We start from the raw sequence: 16,886 nt of genomic DNA, 5'->3' as shown, positions 1-16,886 counted from the left end.
CTCTTCCAGGCCAGCTTTCTGCTATGGCCCGGGAAGGCAGTGGAGGATGGCCCAAGTTCTTGGGCCCTGCACCCGCATGGGAGACCAGGAGAAGCACCTGGCTCCTGGCTTAGGATCAACGTGATGCACCGGCCACAGCGGCCATTGGAGGGTGAACCAACGGTAAAAGGAAGACCTTTCTCTCTGTCTCTCTCTCTCTCACTATCCACTCTGCCTGTCAAAAAAAAAAAAAAAAAAGAAAGAAAAATTATTTTTGAAAGAGAGACAAAAAAAAAAAAAAATCCAGATATACCGAGATTCTCCATCTGTCCGTTTACTCCCCTAGTGCCTACAACAGTCAGATCTGGACCAAGCTGTGGCCAGAAGACTGGAACTGTATCTGGGTCTCCTCTGTGGGTGCCAGGGACCCATGCACTGGCGTCATCACCTGCTGTTCCCCAGAGTGTGCACCAGAAAGAAGCTGGAACTGGAAGTGGAGCTGGGACATGAACCTAGGCACACTCCTGTGGGATGCTGACCTCCCAAGTAGTACTTCAGCTGTTGTGCTGAATGTCTGTCCCATCTTTTTATTTTATTTCTAATTTTTTAAAAATTTATTTGACAGAGTTAGACTTAGAGGGACAGAGAGAAAGGTCTTCCTTCCGTTGGTTCACTCCCCAAATGGCCGATACGGCTGGAACTATGTCTATCGGAAGCCTGGAGCCAGGTGCTTCCACCTGGTCTCCCATGCGGGTGCAGGGGCCCAAGCACTTGGACCATCCTCCATTGCCCTCCTGGGCCATAGCAGAGAGCTGGACTGGAAGAGGAGCAACCAGGACTAGAACCCGGCGCCCATATGGGATGCAGGCACCGCAGGTGAATGATTAACCAAGTGAGCCATGGCACCGGCCATCTTTTGATATTTTAAATTTAAATACTTAAATATTTTGTGTACAAGATAATTGGTTTTTCTTATATTAATGTTATTTTATTGTGTAACTTTTCCTATAAAAATTTTTAATTTATTTGCATCAGTTTATCTTTTTTGAGCATTCTTACTTATAGAGATTTGCCAAAATCCTCCAAAAAACAATTTCATCTGGGGGTAGGCATTTGGCCTAGAGGTTAGGATGGGCTTGGGATGCCCACATCCCATGTTGGAGTAGCTGTTTATACTGCAGCTTCCTACAAATGTGCACTCTAGGAAGAAACACTGATGGCTCAAGTAGCTGGTTCCCAGCCACCTATGTGGGACACCTGAATTGAGTTCCTGCCACTTAGCTTCAGTCTGGCTCATCTCCAACTGTCGTGGGCATTTGGGGAGTGAGTGAACCAGCAGATGAAAGATCTCTCTCTTTCCCTCTCTCTTGCTTTTACTTTTCAAATAAATAAAAATTATTAAAAATTAATTTCTTCTGGAGTTACTTCATGCTCTTTTTTTCCCCTCCCATTTTGTGCCCATCTATCTTATCATTAGATTTATTGTAGTGTTTTGGAATTTTGTTGTTCTGGAGGGTTTAAAGAGTGTTTTCCTTCTTCCTGTGCACCTATTACCTATCTAACAAGTTCTTAGTTTCTTATTGGATCCTCTGTTCTCGCTAGCTAGGACCCTTGCAGTGTACAGGTGGTCTAAAAATATCCCAAGAGAGTCAGGCATTTGGTACAGTGGTTAAGATGCACTTTGGGATGCCTGCATCCCATAGCAGAGTGCCTGGGTTCAAGTACTGGCTCTGCTTCTGATTCCAGCTTCTTGCTAATGTGTACCCTGGGAGGCACCAGATGATGGCCTAAGTATTTGGATCTCTGACACACACACATGTGAATCCTGGATTGAGTTCCGCTCCTGGCTTTGGCCTGGTGCAGCCCAGCCCAGCTCTTGTAGACATTTGGGGAATGAGTCAGTGATGGAAGATCTCTTCTCTGCCTTTCAAATAAATAAAAAAAGACTGGTATATAATTTATTACCCAGTTGAAAATGTAACTGTGATATTACCCATGTGGGGGTAGAAAATGAAAAGGGAAATTAGTTTTCTTCAATATTCTTCAGTGCTTTCGTATCATAATCTTGATTTTTTATTATTTCAGAAGCTTTGAAGAATCTGAAAATGAGCTGAGAGATGAAATAGTAGAATCCCTAGAAAAACTCTCTGTCTCTGAAGAGGAGGAAAAAAGGGAAAGAGATTCTGGTTACTGTAAGGATTCCGAAAAGTTAGAAGAGAGAAGATAAGCATGCTGAAATGTCAAGAGTTGAATGAAGGTTTGGAGACTGTTTCTACTTCAGCCGATGACAGTTATTTGTGTTGTTAATGAAGCTCAAGGATCATCAATAACCAGTCAAAATATACTGGTGTGATTATTCTGTTTTCTTCAGTCATATTCACTTACTGTAAGAGTCTTCCAGTAATCCCAAGGATTTATTTTTTCACCTTAGACCAACTGAATCTAAATATTAATATTTTACCTTAATATTTCAATTAAGAAAGCTCCCAAATAATTTACATGATAGGCAGAATATGTTGGCTCAGGATAGGTGTTTGGTGTAGCAGTTAAGCTACTGCTCACTGGGAGACCCTAGGTTCAAATCCTTTCTCTGCTCTCCATTACAGCTTCCTGATGCACATCCTGAGTGGGACAGTATGGACATTTGGACAATACTGATGCTTTGAATCTGTGAACATGGGATGTCTTTCCATTTCTTTGTGTCCTTTTCCATTTTTTTCATCAGTGACCCTGGTGATGTTCTTTCAACTTGGTGTACAATAGCTACCAAATTGATTATTGTTTAAATGATACCAACGTGTATATTAACCCTCAACCTCACTTCTAAGTGTGGTTGTGACATGTACATATGGCCCGAGTGAGCACACAGAACTACAACACTGGAACTGATGCTTCTCCAAAGCCAAGGATGGCCTTAGATTTAAGGTGGAGAAAGCGGGAAAAAGAGTTAGCAGAGGAGCAGTGGGATGGAGGCTGGGATGGGAGGAAATTACAGGGATGTAATTTGTTTCTAGAAACTTGTTTGTAGTTGTGTAATAGAAGTAACTTTTCTGTTGTACTCATGGAAAGATTTAGCAAGACATACTCTTGTTTACTTATTTTATTCATATTAAGTCTCAGAGTTCAGGGTCCATTACATAATTAAAAATAAATATTCTGAAATCACTGATAATCACATTAGTCTGTATCATAATTTTGCCTATTGATGACCTTATAAAAGTTATTAAAATAAATGTATGAAGCACTATAATTTTTATGTTTGAAATAGTAATTAAAAAGATTATTAAACTTGACAACCAATTCTTATGTACCACAGGTGAGGCAAACTTTTATTTTTCTTTCTTCTTTAAAAAAAAAATTTCTTGGCATAAGAGCTTGGAGACACCAGAATTGGGAAAACTGGGAGACAACATAAAGGGTACAAAAGGCACCTGGGAAAAGTACCCAAGATAATGGAAAATCACTCCTTCAAATCATATTTAGACAAAAAAAGAGTTTATATCTGACTTTTAAAAAAATTTTAGCTCTCACATATAAGGGGGAACATACAGTATTTGTCTTTTTGTGTCTTACTTCATTCAACATGATGTCCTCCAGCTCCAGCCATTTTGCTGCAAATGACAGGATTTCCTTCCTTTTTTTTTTATAGCGGAATGAAGAATGTGGTGTGTATACATACACACAATAGAATGTTATTCAGCTATAAAACTGTATTAGTTCTAAATCATATTTAGGTATAAAGAGATTCTTACATATCAATGCACTAGAAATAAGAATGTGAATCTCCCCCTGCTGTGGGTTCAGTATGTAGCATATTTGGACCACTCAAAAGCAACCTCTCAGAAGTTCTCTAGACACCAGTAGCTGACATACTGTTTTGACAGTTTTTATGATTATCAGCCATTTACAAAAAAACACAATCCATGTGCTACATTAGGAACAATGGAAGTGTATATATACATGAGAATCATTTTGGAGAAAGAGGCTTAAGCAATGTTTCATGGAATTCCAGAATCCCTTCTTCCTTCACCACATCCTCTATCTTTGCTGTATTTCAGTTTCTCTGTCTTTAGTTTCACAGTTTTCTTTGTGTAGATGGGTTGGCTGAATGGATTACACTATGAATCTTACCTCAGTGACTCCCTCTAAAACAAGACCTAGTATAAGGTCAGGAGTAACACCAGGTTACAATCTGGATTCTGTCCTAGAACAGCTTTGTGATACTGAAGGAGTCTACTAAGTTCATTAGGTTTAAATGTTTTTATTAGGATGTGCCTTTGGCATAGTGGTTAAGATGCCACTTAGGATACTTACAGCTCACATTGTAGTGCCTGGGTTCAAGTCCTGCCTCTGTTCCCAATTCCAGCTTCCTGCTAGTGGGCACCGTGGGAGGCGCAGTGATGGCTCAAGTAGCTGGGTCCCTGCCACTCATGTGGGAGATTAGACTATGTCCCTGGTTCCTGTCAGGGCCCAGCCCAGGCTTGTTGCAAGCATCTAGGTTGCAAACCAGCAGATGGGAGGTCAGTCTCTCTCTGCCTCTAAAATAAAATAAACTTTAAAATTCTATTTTATTTTTTAAAGTGTTCTTGTCTGTGAAGTTGGAAATAAGAGAAAACCAGACTAGAGACTTTGTGGGGCTCCTCCCAGCTCTGATTTCCACAAGTCTTCCTCTTCTAAACAGAATCATCTGCTCCACAAAGCTATGCTGGTGTGTCGGCACATCCTGGGACTCTCTCTTCTGCTGCTTTTGTGAGCTGATAACAGAAGATGGCCTGCACATGAAGCAACAACAAAACTGGGAGTATAAAATGAAATGGGGGGGTGGGAGTGGGGGGCGGCGCCGTGGTATAGTGGGTAAAGCTGCCACCTGCAATGCCAGCATCCCATATGAGTACAGGTTCGAGTCTCGGTTGCTCCACTTCCCGATCAGCTCTCTGCTATGGCCTGAGAAAGTACAAGATGGTCCAAGTCGTTGGGCCCCTGCACCCACGTGGGAGACCCGGAAGAAGCTCCTGGCTCCTGACTTTGGATCGGCCCAGCTCTGACCGTTGTGGCCATTTGGGGAGTGAACCAGCAGGTGGAAGACCTCTCTCTCTGCCTCTGCCTCTCTGTAATTCTGCCTTTCAAATAAATAAATCAATGTTAAAAAAAAAATGAAGCCAGGCAAGTTGAAGGACCTCTTTCACATGCCCCAACTCAAAGACTAATCAGACTGAGAAGCAGGTCAATTCACTGAAGTGGAAGAAACTGATTACATATGTAGTAAATGCCAGAAGTTGTAGGTCTTTGTAGCCTTATCTGCACACATGTACATTCATGTCTCCACACTAGTTATTCAGGATAGAGGTGGTATTAAATTTCTACTGATTCGGGACTACTGGCTTAGTAACCAAGAATCCACATAGAGTTGTGATACATTGATACACAGGAGTACAGAAGATATTTACTGAATATTTTTACCTTTAATTGAAATAACTTTTATAATTTTCAAAGACGTAGCCTATGCTTTCCATTTCAGTATCACAACTCTAAAAGGTGGTGAGAACCAGCATCAACACTTCCAGGTTACAGGCGAAGAGCCCGAGTCTCAGGAGATTAGGGAGCAGCGTTGGTGTCAAAAGGCAGACAGACATCTGCAGAGGAGGAGGCCGAGGTCAGACCCGGATGTTAGCTGCCACTTCAGCCAGAGCTCCTCTTTCAAATAAATAAATAAATTTTAAAAATTATTTTTTTGGGGCTAGCAATGTGGCATAGCGTTTAAAGCTGCTGCCTGCACTGCTGGCATCCCATATGGGTACCAGTTCCAGTCCCAGCTGCTCCACTTTTTTTTTTTTTTTGACAGGCAGAGTTAGTGAGAGAGAGAGAGAGACAGAAAGAAAGGTCTTCCTTCTGTTGGTTCACCCCCAAAATGGCCACTACGGCTAGCGTGACATGCAGATCCGAAGACAGGAGCCAGGTGCTTCCTCCTGGTCTCCCATGTGAGTGCAGGGCCCAAGGACTTGGGCCATCTTCCACTGTCTTCCTGGGCCACAGCAGAGAGCTGGCCTGGAAGCGGAGCAACCAGGACAGAATCGGCACCCCAACCAGGACTAGAACCCAGGGTGCCGGCACCGCAGGCAGAGGATTAGCCTAGTGAGCTGGTTCACTCCCTGGGCCACTGTGGCCATCTGGGGAGTGAACCAACAGATGGAAGACCTCTCTCTCTGCCTCTGACTCTCTGTAACTCTGCCTTTCAAATAAATAAATAAATCTTTGAAAAAATATTTTTTCTCAGATCCATATTTTTCAGAAATTTGAGACCAAATTTCAGAAATCAAGAACAAACACTATAGTTCTTACTTTTAAGCTATATGCCTTTTTACCATGAACTATAAGCTTTTCCAATTAGGTAATTCTGCCTTTTTTCATTGAAATAAATACCTTGCCCATATAAATACTGCTCAGGCTGAATTTATTATAAAAGTTTCTCTAATTTTCACAGATACAGCATTATTTAAATAACCTCTCCACGGACGACAGGAATGCCATTTCAAACTCCTGATCAGAGAATCTGCTGACAGATGCACGCGCACTGTTTCTGATTTGGAGTCTCTTTTCTGCAGACAGGGAAAGAATATGAGCCATTGTCTCAGCATAGCCTTCTTCAGTCTCAGCCAGAAATCCAGTTATTTGTCCATCATGAGGAATGACAATGTCGAGCTTCGGGCCCCCTGAGTTATGCGCCAGGATAATTGTGCCAGCTGCCATACACTCCACAATGCCTAAGAAAGAAACAAGACAGTCTTTGACGTTTCTGAGTGTGTTCCTGGGAACGAGCAGAAACTTTCAAAAATGTTAAGAAACTTAAGTAAATGATGATATGGTTATAAATGGGCTCATTTAACTTCCTTGGTGCAAAACAAAATAATTCTGAGTTTTTGAGTTTTCAAAGCTTCCTAGTAGTCCTGCTTCATTCTTAATTGAAACAGACAAGTAAGGGTGGGCACTTGGCCAGGTGGTTAAGATGCTGGTTGGCACACCCACATCCTATATCAGAGTGCCTGCACTTGATTCCTGGCTCTGGCTCTTGACTCCAGCTTCCTGCTAATGTGGACCCTAGGAAGGCAACAGTGGTGGCTCAAATAGCTCGGCTCCCAGCACCCATGTGGGAGTGATTCTCAGCTTCAGCTTTGGCCCAGCCCAACCCTGGCTGTTGTGGGCATTTGGGGAGTTGACCTGCCAGCTGGGAGTGTCTGCTCTCAAGTAAATCAATCAATAACGCTTTCAAAGATGGTAGAATTTGATCAGATTAGAAAGACGAAAGGTATCAGAAACAAAATCTTAAGAGCTTACATTAGCAGAAAAAAGAAAAAAAAAATGCAAACTCTTGAAACACTGCCGCTGAAAAGTGTTTATGTAGCTGCCTGGATTTCTGGCATATCTAAGAGCATCGCATGCCCAGGAGCAGTTGAACTAAATGGAAGTTATGGTTAGTTTCTGCCAAATGATAGGGAGCTTCCAAAGGTTTATGGAAAATGGAATGAAAAGAAAACTTGGCAGAGCTGGAGGAATGACAGCAGACAACATGCATTTCCATGAACTTTTTGAAGCCCTCTTAAAATTACTTTAGCCAGGCTCTATCAGTTGGGTTCCAAGAGGGAAATCAGGTTCTTCAGAATATGACTGAAGTGACTCGAGTCTCTGAAGGATGGTACAGAGGTGAAATCATTCAGCTTGCCCGCACCTCCTGCTGGAATTGCTGCAGCAGCCCAGCTCAGCCTCCTGCCTTTCCAGTCTTGCTCTCTGCTCCTCACCAGTCTGCTCCCCACACTACAGCCACAGTGGGCTTTGGAAACAGAAAGCTTTGAAATGCAATACTTGAGGCTGGCACCACGGCCCAATAGGCTAATCCTCCACCTGCGGCGCCGGCACACCGGGTTCTAGTCCCAGTCAGGGTGCCGGATTCTGTCCCGGTTGCTCCTCTTCCAGTTCAGCATTCTGCTGTGGCCTGGGAGTGCAGAGGAGAATGGCCCAGGTCCTTGGGCCCTGCACCCGCATGGGAGACCAGGAGAAGCACCTGGTTCCTGGCTTCGGATCAGCACGGTGCGCTGGCCGCAACGTGCCGGCCGCAGCGGCCATTGGGGGTGAACCAACGGAAAAGGAAGACCTTTCTCTCTGTCTCTCACACTGTCCACTCTGTCAAAAAAAAAAAAAAAAAAAAAAAAGGCAACAAACAAACAAACAAAAACTGATAATGGGATTTGGCAGAGAAAAGGGAAGGCCATTGTAATAATAAGTATAGACTCAATAAAGGACCAAAAGAATTATGATGAGAAGCCCATCCGGAGATGGTGGTTCTCAGCTTTTGGTGAAATACCTGTACCTGGGCATCACCCACAGATTCTGATTTGGCCATTCATGGGATTATATTCGGGCCAGGAATCTGTAGCAGTACAAAGATGGGGTCAGGTGGGGAGTGACAACATGGTAGCTCACAGCAGGGACTTGGTAGGCATTGTGTACAGTGGGTTAAGCTGCTGCTTGGGATATCTGAATTCTATATAGAAGTGCCTGGGATCCAGTCCTGTCTCTGTTTCTGCTTCGTCATCCTGCTAATGTTCTAGGGGGGCAGCAGATAAGGGCTCAAGTACTTGGGTTCCCGCCATCCACACGAGAGACCTGGATGGAATTCCTGGCTTCCGGCTCTGGTCTGGCCCAGCCATCGCTGTTGTAGGCATTTGGGGAGTGAGCCAGCAGATGGAAAATCTCTCTTCCTCTTCCTATCTCTCCCCCTCTCTTGTCATTCTTCGATTTAAATAAACAAATAAATAAATCTTAAAAAAAATTTAAAAAGTAAGAGCTATCTGGGTTAGAATCTGGCTACTACCCATATTACTTACTTAACTGTTTGACCTTGAGCAATTTCTAAACCTCTGTGTGCCTCAGTTTCCTTATGTATAAAGTAAGAATAAGTGTACTACTTACCAAGTAGCATTTTAGGGAAGATTAAACTATATAATACTTGTAAAAACCCAAGACAGTGATTTGTACACAGTGAGTGGTCAATAAATATTAGCTGTTACTATTCACTACCATCTTATAGGGCCTCGAATGAGGAAAGCATCCTTGGGGAATTAAAGAGAGAATTAGGGCCTGATGCGGACTTCCAGAGAATTATCATTTCGTCAGCAAAAGCTAAAATGTACATCTCGTGCCACCAAACAAAAGAACAGACTCACCAATCCCAAAATGCTCATTCCACATGGTATGCAGACCGATTGTTGCTTTGGACAAGTACTTCTTCAGTTCATCAAACGGAATGTTTATTTTAAATTCCACATCTTCTTGAACGCCTAACTCCTCAGAGAGCCTTCTCAGTTGATTTACCCTGAGTTCATCATCCTTGTTCCGACAACCTCCAATAAGGACAAGTTTAAGGGAAGGAGGTGACTCCACCACCTTCTTACTCAGCAATTTAGCAAAGGCTCTGATCTGCAAAGGATGATTCTTTTCAGGCCTGAACTGCCCGATGGAAACCAGCAGATGCTCTTGGGTCATCTCTTCCTCATGTAAGGGAATGTCCAGGAATGTCTGCACATCACAAGGTGGGTAGACAATGTCAGTGCAATTCCCAACCTTCCACAGTGACAGAATATGGTTTAGTGTCCAGGAAGAATTGACCATGACTGTGTCACTGCAAGAACCAACAAGTCCATAAATAAAAGCAAATAGATGGTAGTAGATGAGCTTTGCTTTGCTGAGGAAAGCATTTTTGGTAATAAAAGCTGCATTATTAAATCCAACATTTTGATTCTTCACCACAGAGAGCATGTCAGTGCTGATGGTGGGATAATGAACATAGCTTCCAACTCGGCAACCTCCTACATACTTAAACAGAGGAAGCGTGAAAGCGTATCCCATTGAATCAATGTAAACATCAGGGACACACTGCATGAGAGCTTCCCAGCCAAGAAAAATGGATCCGAGACTTTGGCCCAACAGTGTGAAGTGAGGATAGCGTGAATCTTCCACAAGGTAGCGTTTCTTTAAGAACACAAACTGCACTGGGTGAACCAATCTGATGTTAAATCTTCTGAAGGCACCTTCCAGTATCTGTTGACCGTTGACATTAATATCGCCAGTATAAACAACATAAACTGCTTCAGGATATCTAAAACAGAATATAATAGTTAAGATGTCATTAATTCACGTTAACACCAAACAAAAAGTTGTAGATAATTATTTTCTCATGGTCATAAAGAAACGTTTTTATATTAAAAATGTTTTCCACTATTTTTCATTCATTGCAATTGAACTATGGACCTCATCCTTTTGTGAGTCTTCCATTGCCCAATGACAACAACTAAAATTATTAGTCCTTCATGACTGTGCATTATGGTCTGAACGTTTGTGTCACCTCAAAATTGCTATGTGGAAGCCTAATCCCCTGGATGGTGGGAAGGGGAGGGGCCTCTTAATGAGGATTAATACCTTTATTTATTTGAAAGGCAGAGTGATTGAGAGAGAGAGAGATCTTCCACCTGCTGGTTCACTCCCTAAATGGCTGCAACAGCTACGACTGGGCCAGGTTGAAGCCAGGAGCCAGGAACTCTATCTGGTTCTCCAACATGGGTGGCAAGTGCCCAAGTACTTGGGCCACCATCTATCTGCTGCCTTCCTAGGACATTAGCAGAGAGCTGGATTAGAAGTAGAGCAGCTGGGCTTGAACTGCTGCTCGATATGGGAGGTTGGTGAAGCGAGTGGTAACTTAACTTGCTGTGCCACAATGCTACCCCCTGATTAGTGCCTTTATAAAGGAGGCCTAAGGGAGCTTGCTTGTCTCTTTCGCTACACAAGGACAGAAAAAGATGGTGCCATTTATGAAGCAGAGTGAGCTCTCACCAGATACCAGATCTGTTGGTCCCATCATCTTGGACAGTGGAGGGAATTATGTGTGAAGGCTTTGGAACAGAATCAAAGGCATGTTCCCTAAAGTAGGGTACCATGGAAGGATAATCAGTCCTGTCAGATGATAAAGCAATAATGGAACCTAATTTACTACGCTTTTTCCTCTCTGAAAGGGAATCAAATATTTTGAAGGTGTAAGGGGCAGGGGTAAGGAAACCTAAAACATTAAATGATGTGTGACACCATATTCCTTTTAACACAGTACCTTAAGATCATCCAAATGGTGATGGTATTAAAATTAGAATCAATGTATAAACACTTTCATAAAGATTATTCCTATGTTCCTGCACTGACTAAAGTGTTCAGGTTTAAAGAGTTCTGCAATACTTGGTACATTTCTGTTAATTATTTAATATCTTCCATATACATTCTCCTAACATGACTGGTTATCCTCATAAAATTCTCCCACAAAAGCAGATGTAAGGGGGTTGGCATTGTGGCATAGTGGGTAAAGTTACCACCTGTGACGCCAGCCTCCCATGTGGGCACCAGTTCATGTCCAAGCTGCTCCACTTCCAATCCAGCTCCCTACTAATGGCCTGGGAAAAGCAGCAGCAGGTGGCCGAACGTTGGGTTCTTGCCATTCATGTGGGAGACCTGTGAGAAGCTCCTGTGCTCCTGGCTTTAGCCCAGCCCAGCTCTGGGCCATCCAGGGAGTGAACCAGTGGATGGAGGATCTCTCTCTTTAACTCTCTCAAAATAAGTAAATAAATCTTAAAAAAAAAAAAAAAAAAAGTAGATGATTTCCCCATTAATTTCTTTATCACAGCACTTAAAATTCAATAAGATCTTTTATTTAGTCATTTATTTTTTATTTTTTATTATTTTATTTATTTATTTTTTTGACAGGCAAAGTGGACAGAGAGAGAGAGAGAGAAAGATCTTCCTTTTGCCGTTGGTTCACCCTCCAATAGCTGCCGCGGCCAGCGCGCCACACTGATCCGAAGCTAGGAGCCAGGTGCTTCTCCCAGTCTCCCATGCAGGTGCAAGGCCCAAGCACTTGGGCCATCCTCCACTGCACTCCCGGGCCACAGCAGAGGGCTGGCCTGGAAGAGGGGCAACTGGGACAGAATCCGGCGCCCCCACCCGGACTAGAACCCGGTGTGCTGGCACCACAGGCTCATTTATTTTTTCAATAGGATCTTATAAGGCAGATGGCCATATGAAAGAAATATTTTCTTACTGAAGAACAATTAAGAAACTGGAGACAAGTAAGGTACCAAAGACAGATGAATTTCTGGGTAATGATTTTTTAAAGAATGGTCATAATGTAGCACATCAGCTAAGCACGATGCATACCTACTTTTTCTGCAGGGCTCTTAGGGCACACCATAAAACTCTTTCTCCTCCTCCACCAGCATTGCAGTAGGGATGAAAAAATGCAATCACCATTTGATTTTTCCCATTTTTGCTTGACACTGATTTTTTCTTTTTCTGAAGCAGTAGTCTGATCATCCAAAGGACAATGAACAAACATACACATAAAATTCCACACACAATTAGCCCAGGGAAGAACAATGAGTAAAAAAACCTGAAATAAAAGAGAAAAAGTGAAAATCAATGTGATGACCATTAAAAATAACACAAGTTAAAATCTACTTTTACTAATCTCTTCTATATATTAGAAGCAAAGAGAGAATTTTAGTAGTTAGCAAGTTGGTTAACAAAATAGTTATCAAAGCTCTTTTTTAATTATAAGATCTAATAAACACCCAATGTCAAACTTTAAGTCACCTTTAATTCCAATTTTCTTTAATTACATGCTAGGAATTTAAAAAAAAAAAACATTTTATTCATTTGCAAGGCAGAGGGACAGAGAGAGGGATAGAAAAAGAAATCTTCCTTCCATTGGCTCACTCCCCAAATGCCTACAATGGCTGGGGCTGGTCCAGGCTGAAGCCAGGGGCCTGGAACTCCATCCTGATGTCCCACGGGGGTGTAGGGGCCCAAGTACTTGGGCCATCATCTGTTGCCTTCCCAGGTGCATTAGAAAAGAGTTGGGGCAGAAGCAGAATAGCTAAGCCTAGAACTGGCTCTCTGACATCGGAAGCCAGCATCACAGGCTGCAGCTTGATGACGTCAGCCCCAACATGATAGCAATTTAACACACTTAAATCAGCAGTAAAAATTAATATTGTGTTACTTTTCTCCTATTCAGTGTATATGTAAAGAGATTAAAACCCAAATTTAACAATTAACTAAACAAGACATGATTAGGAGTGGCATTTAACTCTCAAAATGACAATTTTTACCTCAAAAATGTGTCTTTGAATGATCACTATTCCATTAGTTAAAAGTTTGGTGACAGAGTAAATCATTTTCATCTCTTATTTCACTGTAAGTAGAATCGTTCCTGGAGTAAAAAGATATAGAATTTGGGTTTCTACAACTCTTCTCAAAGCTCTGTATTTGATCTGTTTACGTGACCTATTTTCTTCTTATATGCCTCTGAATAAGCTGCCAAAAATCCACTAATGGTCTATTTACTGACATTAGCAATCTCATTCACAAATTGACTATTAAAAGATTCTCTATTACTGCCAGGCTGACAGAAAAATCTCCAATGCCTACCATAATCCTTTGCCCAGCCCTGGCTGTTGCAGCCATTTGGGGAGTGAACCAGAGAAATGAAGATTGTTCTTTGTCTCTCCTTCTCTCTGTCACTCTGCCTTTCAAATAAATCTTTTTTCAAAAGTTCTTTAATTCAGTCTGCAAGTTAGACAATCATATAAGAGATTTTCTTTGAGATATTCATCAGACCTCAGTACAGAAATGTCATATTTACTACCTCCATTCTGTAATACATAATATTAAAAAGATAAGTACTTTGGAGTTCGGAGCTGGCAAAATACTATTTCACCTAGAGTATTTTTAAAAAGTTATTTATCGGCCGGCGCCGCGGCTCACTAGGCTAATCCTCTGCCTTGCGGCGCCAGCACACCGGGTTCTAGTCCCGGTCGGGGCGCCGGTTCTGTCCCGGCTGCCCCTCTTCCAGGCCAGCTCTCTGCTGTGGCAAGGGAGTACAGTGGAGGATGGCTCAAGTGCTTGGGCCCTGCACCCCATGGGAAACCAGGATAGCCACCTGGTTCCTGCCATCGGATCAGCGCGGTGCGCCGGCCGCAGCACGCCAGCCGTGGCGGCCATTGGAGGGTGAACCAACGGCAAAGGAAGACCTTTCTCTCTGTCTCTCTCTCTCACTGTCCACTCTGCCTGTCAAAAAAAAAAAAAAAAAGAATAAAAAGTTATTTATTTATTTGAAAGTCAGAGAGTTACACAGAGAGAGGAGAGGCAGAGAGAGAGAGAGAGAGAGCTAGAGAGAGAGAGAGGTCTTCCATCCACTAGTTCACTCCCCAATTGGCTGCAACAGCCAAAGCTGCACTGATCTGAAGCCAGGAGCCAGAAGCTTCTTCTGGATCTCCCACCTGGGTGCAGGGGCCCAAGGACTTGGGTCATCTTCTACTGCTTTCCCAGGCCATAGCAGAGAGCTGGATTGGAAGTGGAGCAGTTGGGTCTCAAACCGGAGCCTATATGGGATGCTGATGCTGCAGGCCAGGGTATTAACCCATTGCGCCACAGAGCCAGCCCCACGAGAGTATTTTTAAGTACTAAAAGTAATTTGTGCTAAAGTGATTTTAACTACACAGCGAAAAAAGAAAATGTTATTTTAACATTATTATAAAAACAGTTTGACTTGAAAGACTCCCTGAGTCTTAAACCCACAAGGGTCCAAGGACCGTATTTTAAGAATCACTGCCTTAAAGGATGAATAATTTCACATAAGTAATAAGACCTGTCATTCTTTTAGCATTAAGAATATATGAGTTCATATGTTTTTGTTTTTTTAAGATTTATTTATTTATTTGACTGACAGAGTTACAGAGAGAGAGGTCTTCCATCCTCTGGTTCACTTCCCAGATGGCAGCACCAGTTGGAGCTGGGCCAATCCAAAGCCATCTTTGGATTGACAAAGCACTTGAGCCATCTTCCATTGCTCTCCCAGGCCATTAACAGGGAGCTGGATTGGAAGTGGAACAGCCAGGACTCAACTAGCACCTACATGGGAAGCCAGTGCCACAGGTAGAGGCTTAACCTACTGTGCCACAGCACAGGTCCCAGGACAGTTGGTTTTACTGGGCCAAGTATCCAAAGCTTGTTTTATAGATTCATAGGATATAAATGTTTTCATGACAATTCCTTCAAATGACTTAGGTGGGAAATTCAGGTGCCAGGCTTTTCAAAATGACCTAAAATCAGAAAGGGGAGGGCAGGCATTTGATGCAGTTAAGTTGCCACTTGGGACACTTGCATCCCATGTTGAAGCGCCTGGTTTGGGTCTAGGCTCCTCATCTTCTGATCCAGCTTCCTGCTACTTTGGCAGCAGATGATAGCTCAAACACTTGGAACCCTGCCACCCACATGGGAGACCCAGGTTGAGTTCCAGGCTTTTTGCCTGGCCCAGCCTTGGTTTTTGTGGGCATTTGGGCAGTAAAGCAGTGGATGGAAGATCTCTTTCTGTAGGTCCATCTATCTTTCTCCCTTTCAAATAAGATGAAAATAAGTAATTTTTTTAATCAGAAAAAAATCTCCACACTAATGACTAAAGTTAAACCAGTTCTTTGAGTCTCATTAGTTTCAAAGACAGACTTATAAGCTCTACAAAATTTATTAAACACCTAACATGTACTTAAAATATGTACTATTAAACAATGTGTACCAATATTTAAACATAAGGCTTGATAACTGTAATCAACAGTGAATAAAAAAAAAAACAGTGAGTCACTCAGAAAACATTAACAATTACAACATACAAAGCTCTGAGTGAGGAATATTCCATATGACAGAGGAAGAACATGAAGACTCTGAGAATAGACTTTCTAATATTTTAAATAATTACTATAGAATTTGAAGCAGAGAATCAAAAATGAAAAAGAAATACCTTAACTTTGGAGAGAATATGTACATACTGATATTCAGGAAGCCACTGTGTTAATATAAATTTTCAACCTGAACAAAAAAATATGTAAGTGTTGAAAAGAACTAGGTGGGTAGCATATAATAATGCTTCTGTTTTACTAGTGTAGGGCAAGGCATTTAAAACACAGTAGTATTACAACAGCAAATAAGGAAAAAAACTGGGAGTTTTTTTTACTGAAATGTTAAAAGTAGTTTTCTTCAGCCTGTAGCATTCCTAATGAGTTTTCCTTTACTCATCTATTTCCTAACATTCCCAGATGAAACAATACATTATGTATGTGATAAAAATTAAAGATTTTTTATACCTATTCTTTACATCAACCAAGAACTAAATCAACAGATGATCACTCAACAGAAGGTTCCGCATAAACTTTACATCGTGACATGTGTTAACAATGGCAGTTCTGGTGAGTTACGTTAGAGAAACATAGGAGACGAGAAGGAAGATCCGTTGTCTTCTTTGCAACAGAGAGACCAGACAGATTGGAAAACGAGTGCATGACAAAGCTCAATCATAAAGAAATACGAAGAATAGATAAAATTTATGACCGACTAACTGGAATGCGAAGAAGAGAAAGAAAAGGCTGAAACCAGAACAGAAACTCGAGTCTAGCCAGCACTGAATTGGCGAAAATAATTTGGTAAACTGAGTCATAAATAAGACCTTGTCTGCTCCACTTGGAGCAGAGAAAGACCCCAAGCCCGCTCACTGGCCTAGGAAAAAAATCTAATGACAGGGAAAGCCATTTCCTCGCAAACTTGGGCTGCACCGGACAGGCAAGTTCCACCACCGCACAGGTCACACCTGCAAACCCACACCACCCGCTGCTCACCTCAACAACTCGCACGCCAACCAACCCCCTTTGGCAGCCGCCATCTTGCGCCGACCCCCGAACTCAGGAAGCCTTTCTGCATCCCCTTTGTCTATTGGCTCCTGAGGAAGCGTGAGTGTTTCCCCCGCCCCCGCGGGCTGACCCTGTGTCCCA

The 16,886-nt window shown here is 42.4% G+C and overlaps 2 protein-coding genes across 3 annotated transcripts in view; one reads left to right on the top strand and one right to left on the bottom strand.

Annotated features, from left to right (window-relative positions):
• Window positions 1–2,332, top strand: part of NEK5 (NIMA related kinase 5) — a 93,687-nt gene extending 91,355 nt beyond the window's left edge. The window contains 3 exon segments of the mRNA XM_062195348.1: window positions 2,065–2,186; window positions 2,189–2,271; window positions 2,273–2,332. Coding sequence (XP_062051332.1) covers window positions 2,065–2,186; window positions 2,189–2,271; window positions 2,273–2,332 — 265 coding nt within the window.
• A 777-nt stretch (window positions 2,333–3,109) lies between these two features.
• Window positions 3,110–16,840, bottom strand: ALG11 (ALG11 alpha-1,2-mannosyltransferase). Of its 2 annotated transcripts, XM_062194257.1 has the most exons (5): window positions 16,734–16,823; window positions 13,179–13,279; window positions 12,230–12,457; window positions 9,198–10,129; window positions 3,110–6,740 (listed from the first exon to the last, which is right to left on the bottom strand). In XM_062194257.1, exons 3-5 carry the CDS (start codon window positions 12,379–12,381, stop codon window positions 6,469–6,471), a joined length of 1,356 nt encoding a protein of 451 aa, XP_062050241.1. In that variant the 5' UTR covers window positions 12,382–12,457; window positions 13,179–13,279; window positions 16,734–16,823; the 3' UTR covers window positions 3,110–6,468. The 2 variants fall into 2 exon arrangements, with proteins under 2 accessions (XP_062050241.1, XP_062050239.1); XM_062194255.1 differs by lacking the exon at window positions 13,179–13,279 and having other exon boundaries at window positions 16,734–16,840.
• Between the last annotated feature and the right edge of the window lie 46 nt (window positions 16,841–16,886).

Source organism: Lepus europaeus, chromosome 6 (genome assembly GCF_033115175.1).
Source record: "Lepus europaeus isolate LE1 chromosome 6, mLepTim1.pri, whole genome shotgun sequence".
NCBI classification, from domain to species: Eukaryota; Metazoa; Chordata; class Mammalia; order Lagomorpha; family Leporidae; genus Lepus; species Lepus europaeus.
Note: the sequence above shows the minus strand (reverse complement) of the source record. Positions and strands in the feature narration are given on the sequence as shown.

Bases quoted from the DNA above. Each gene is read 5' to 3' on its own strand.
- ALG11 (XM_062194255.1), bottom strand. From the start codon at position 16,777: ATGGCGGCTGCCAAAGGGGGTTGGTTGGCGTGCGAGTTGTTGAG. The intron at 10,130-12,229 runs GTAGGTATGCAT...ATTCTGTTTTAG, and splicing joins CTAAGAGCCCTGCAGAAAAA to ATATCCTGAAGCAGTTTATG. The intron at 6,741-9,197 runs GTGAGTCTGTTC...TTTCTTTCTTAG, and splicing joins GAATGAGCATTTTGGGATTG to GCATTGTGGAGTGTATGGCA.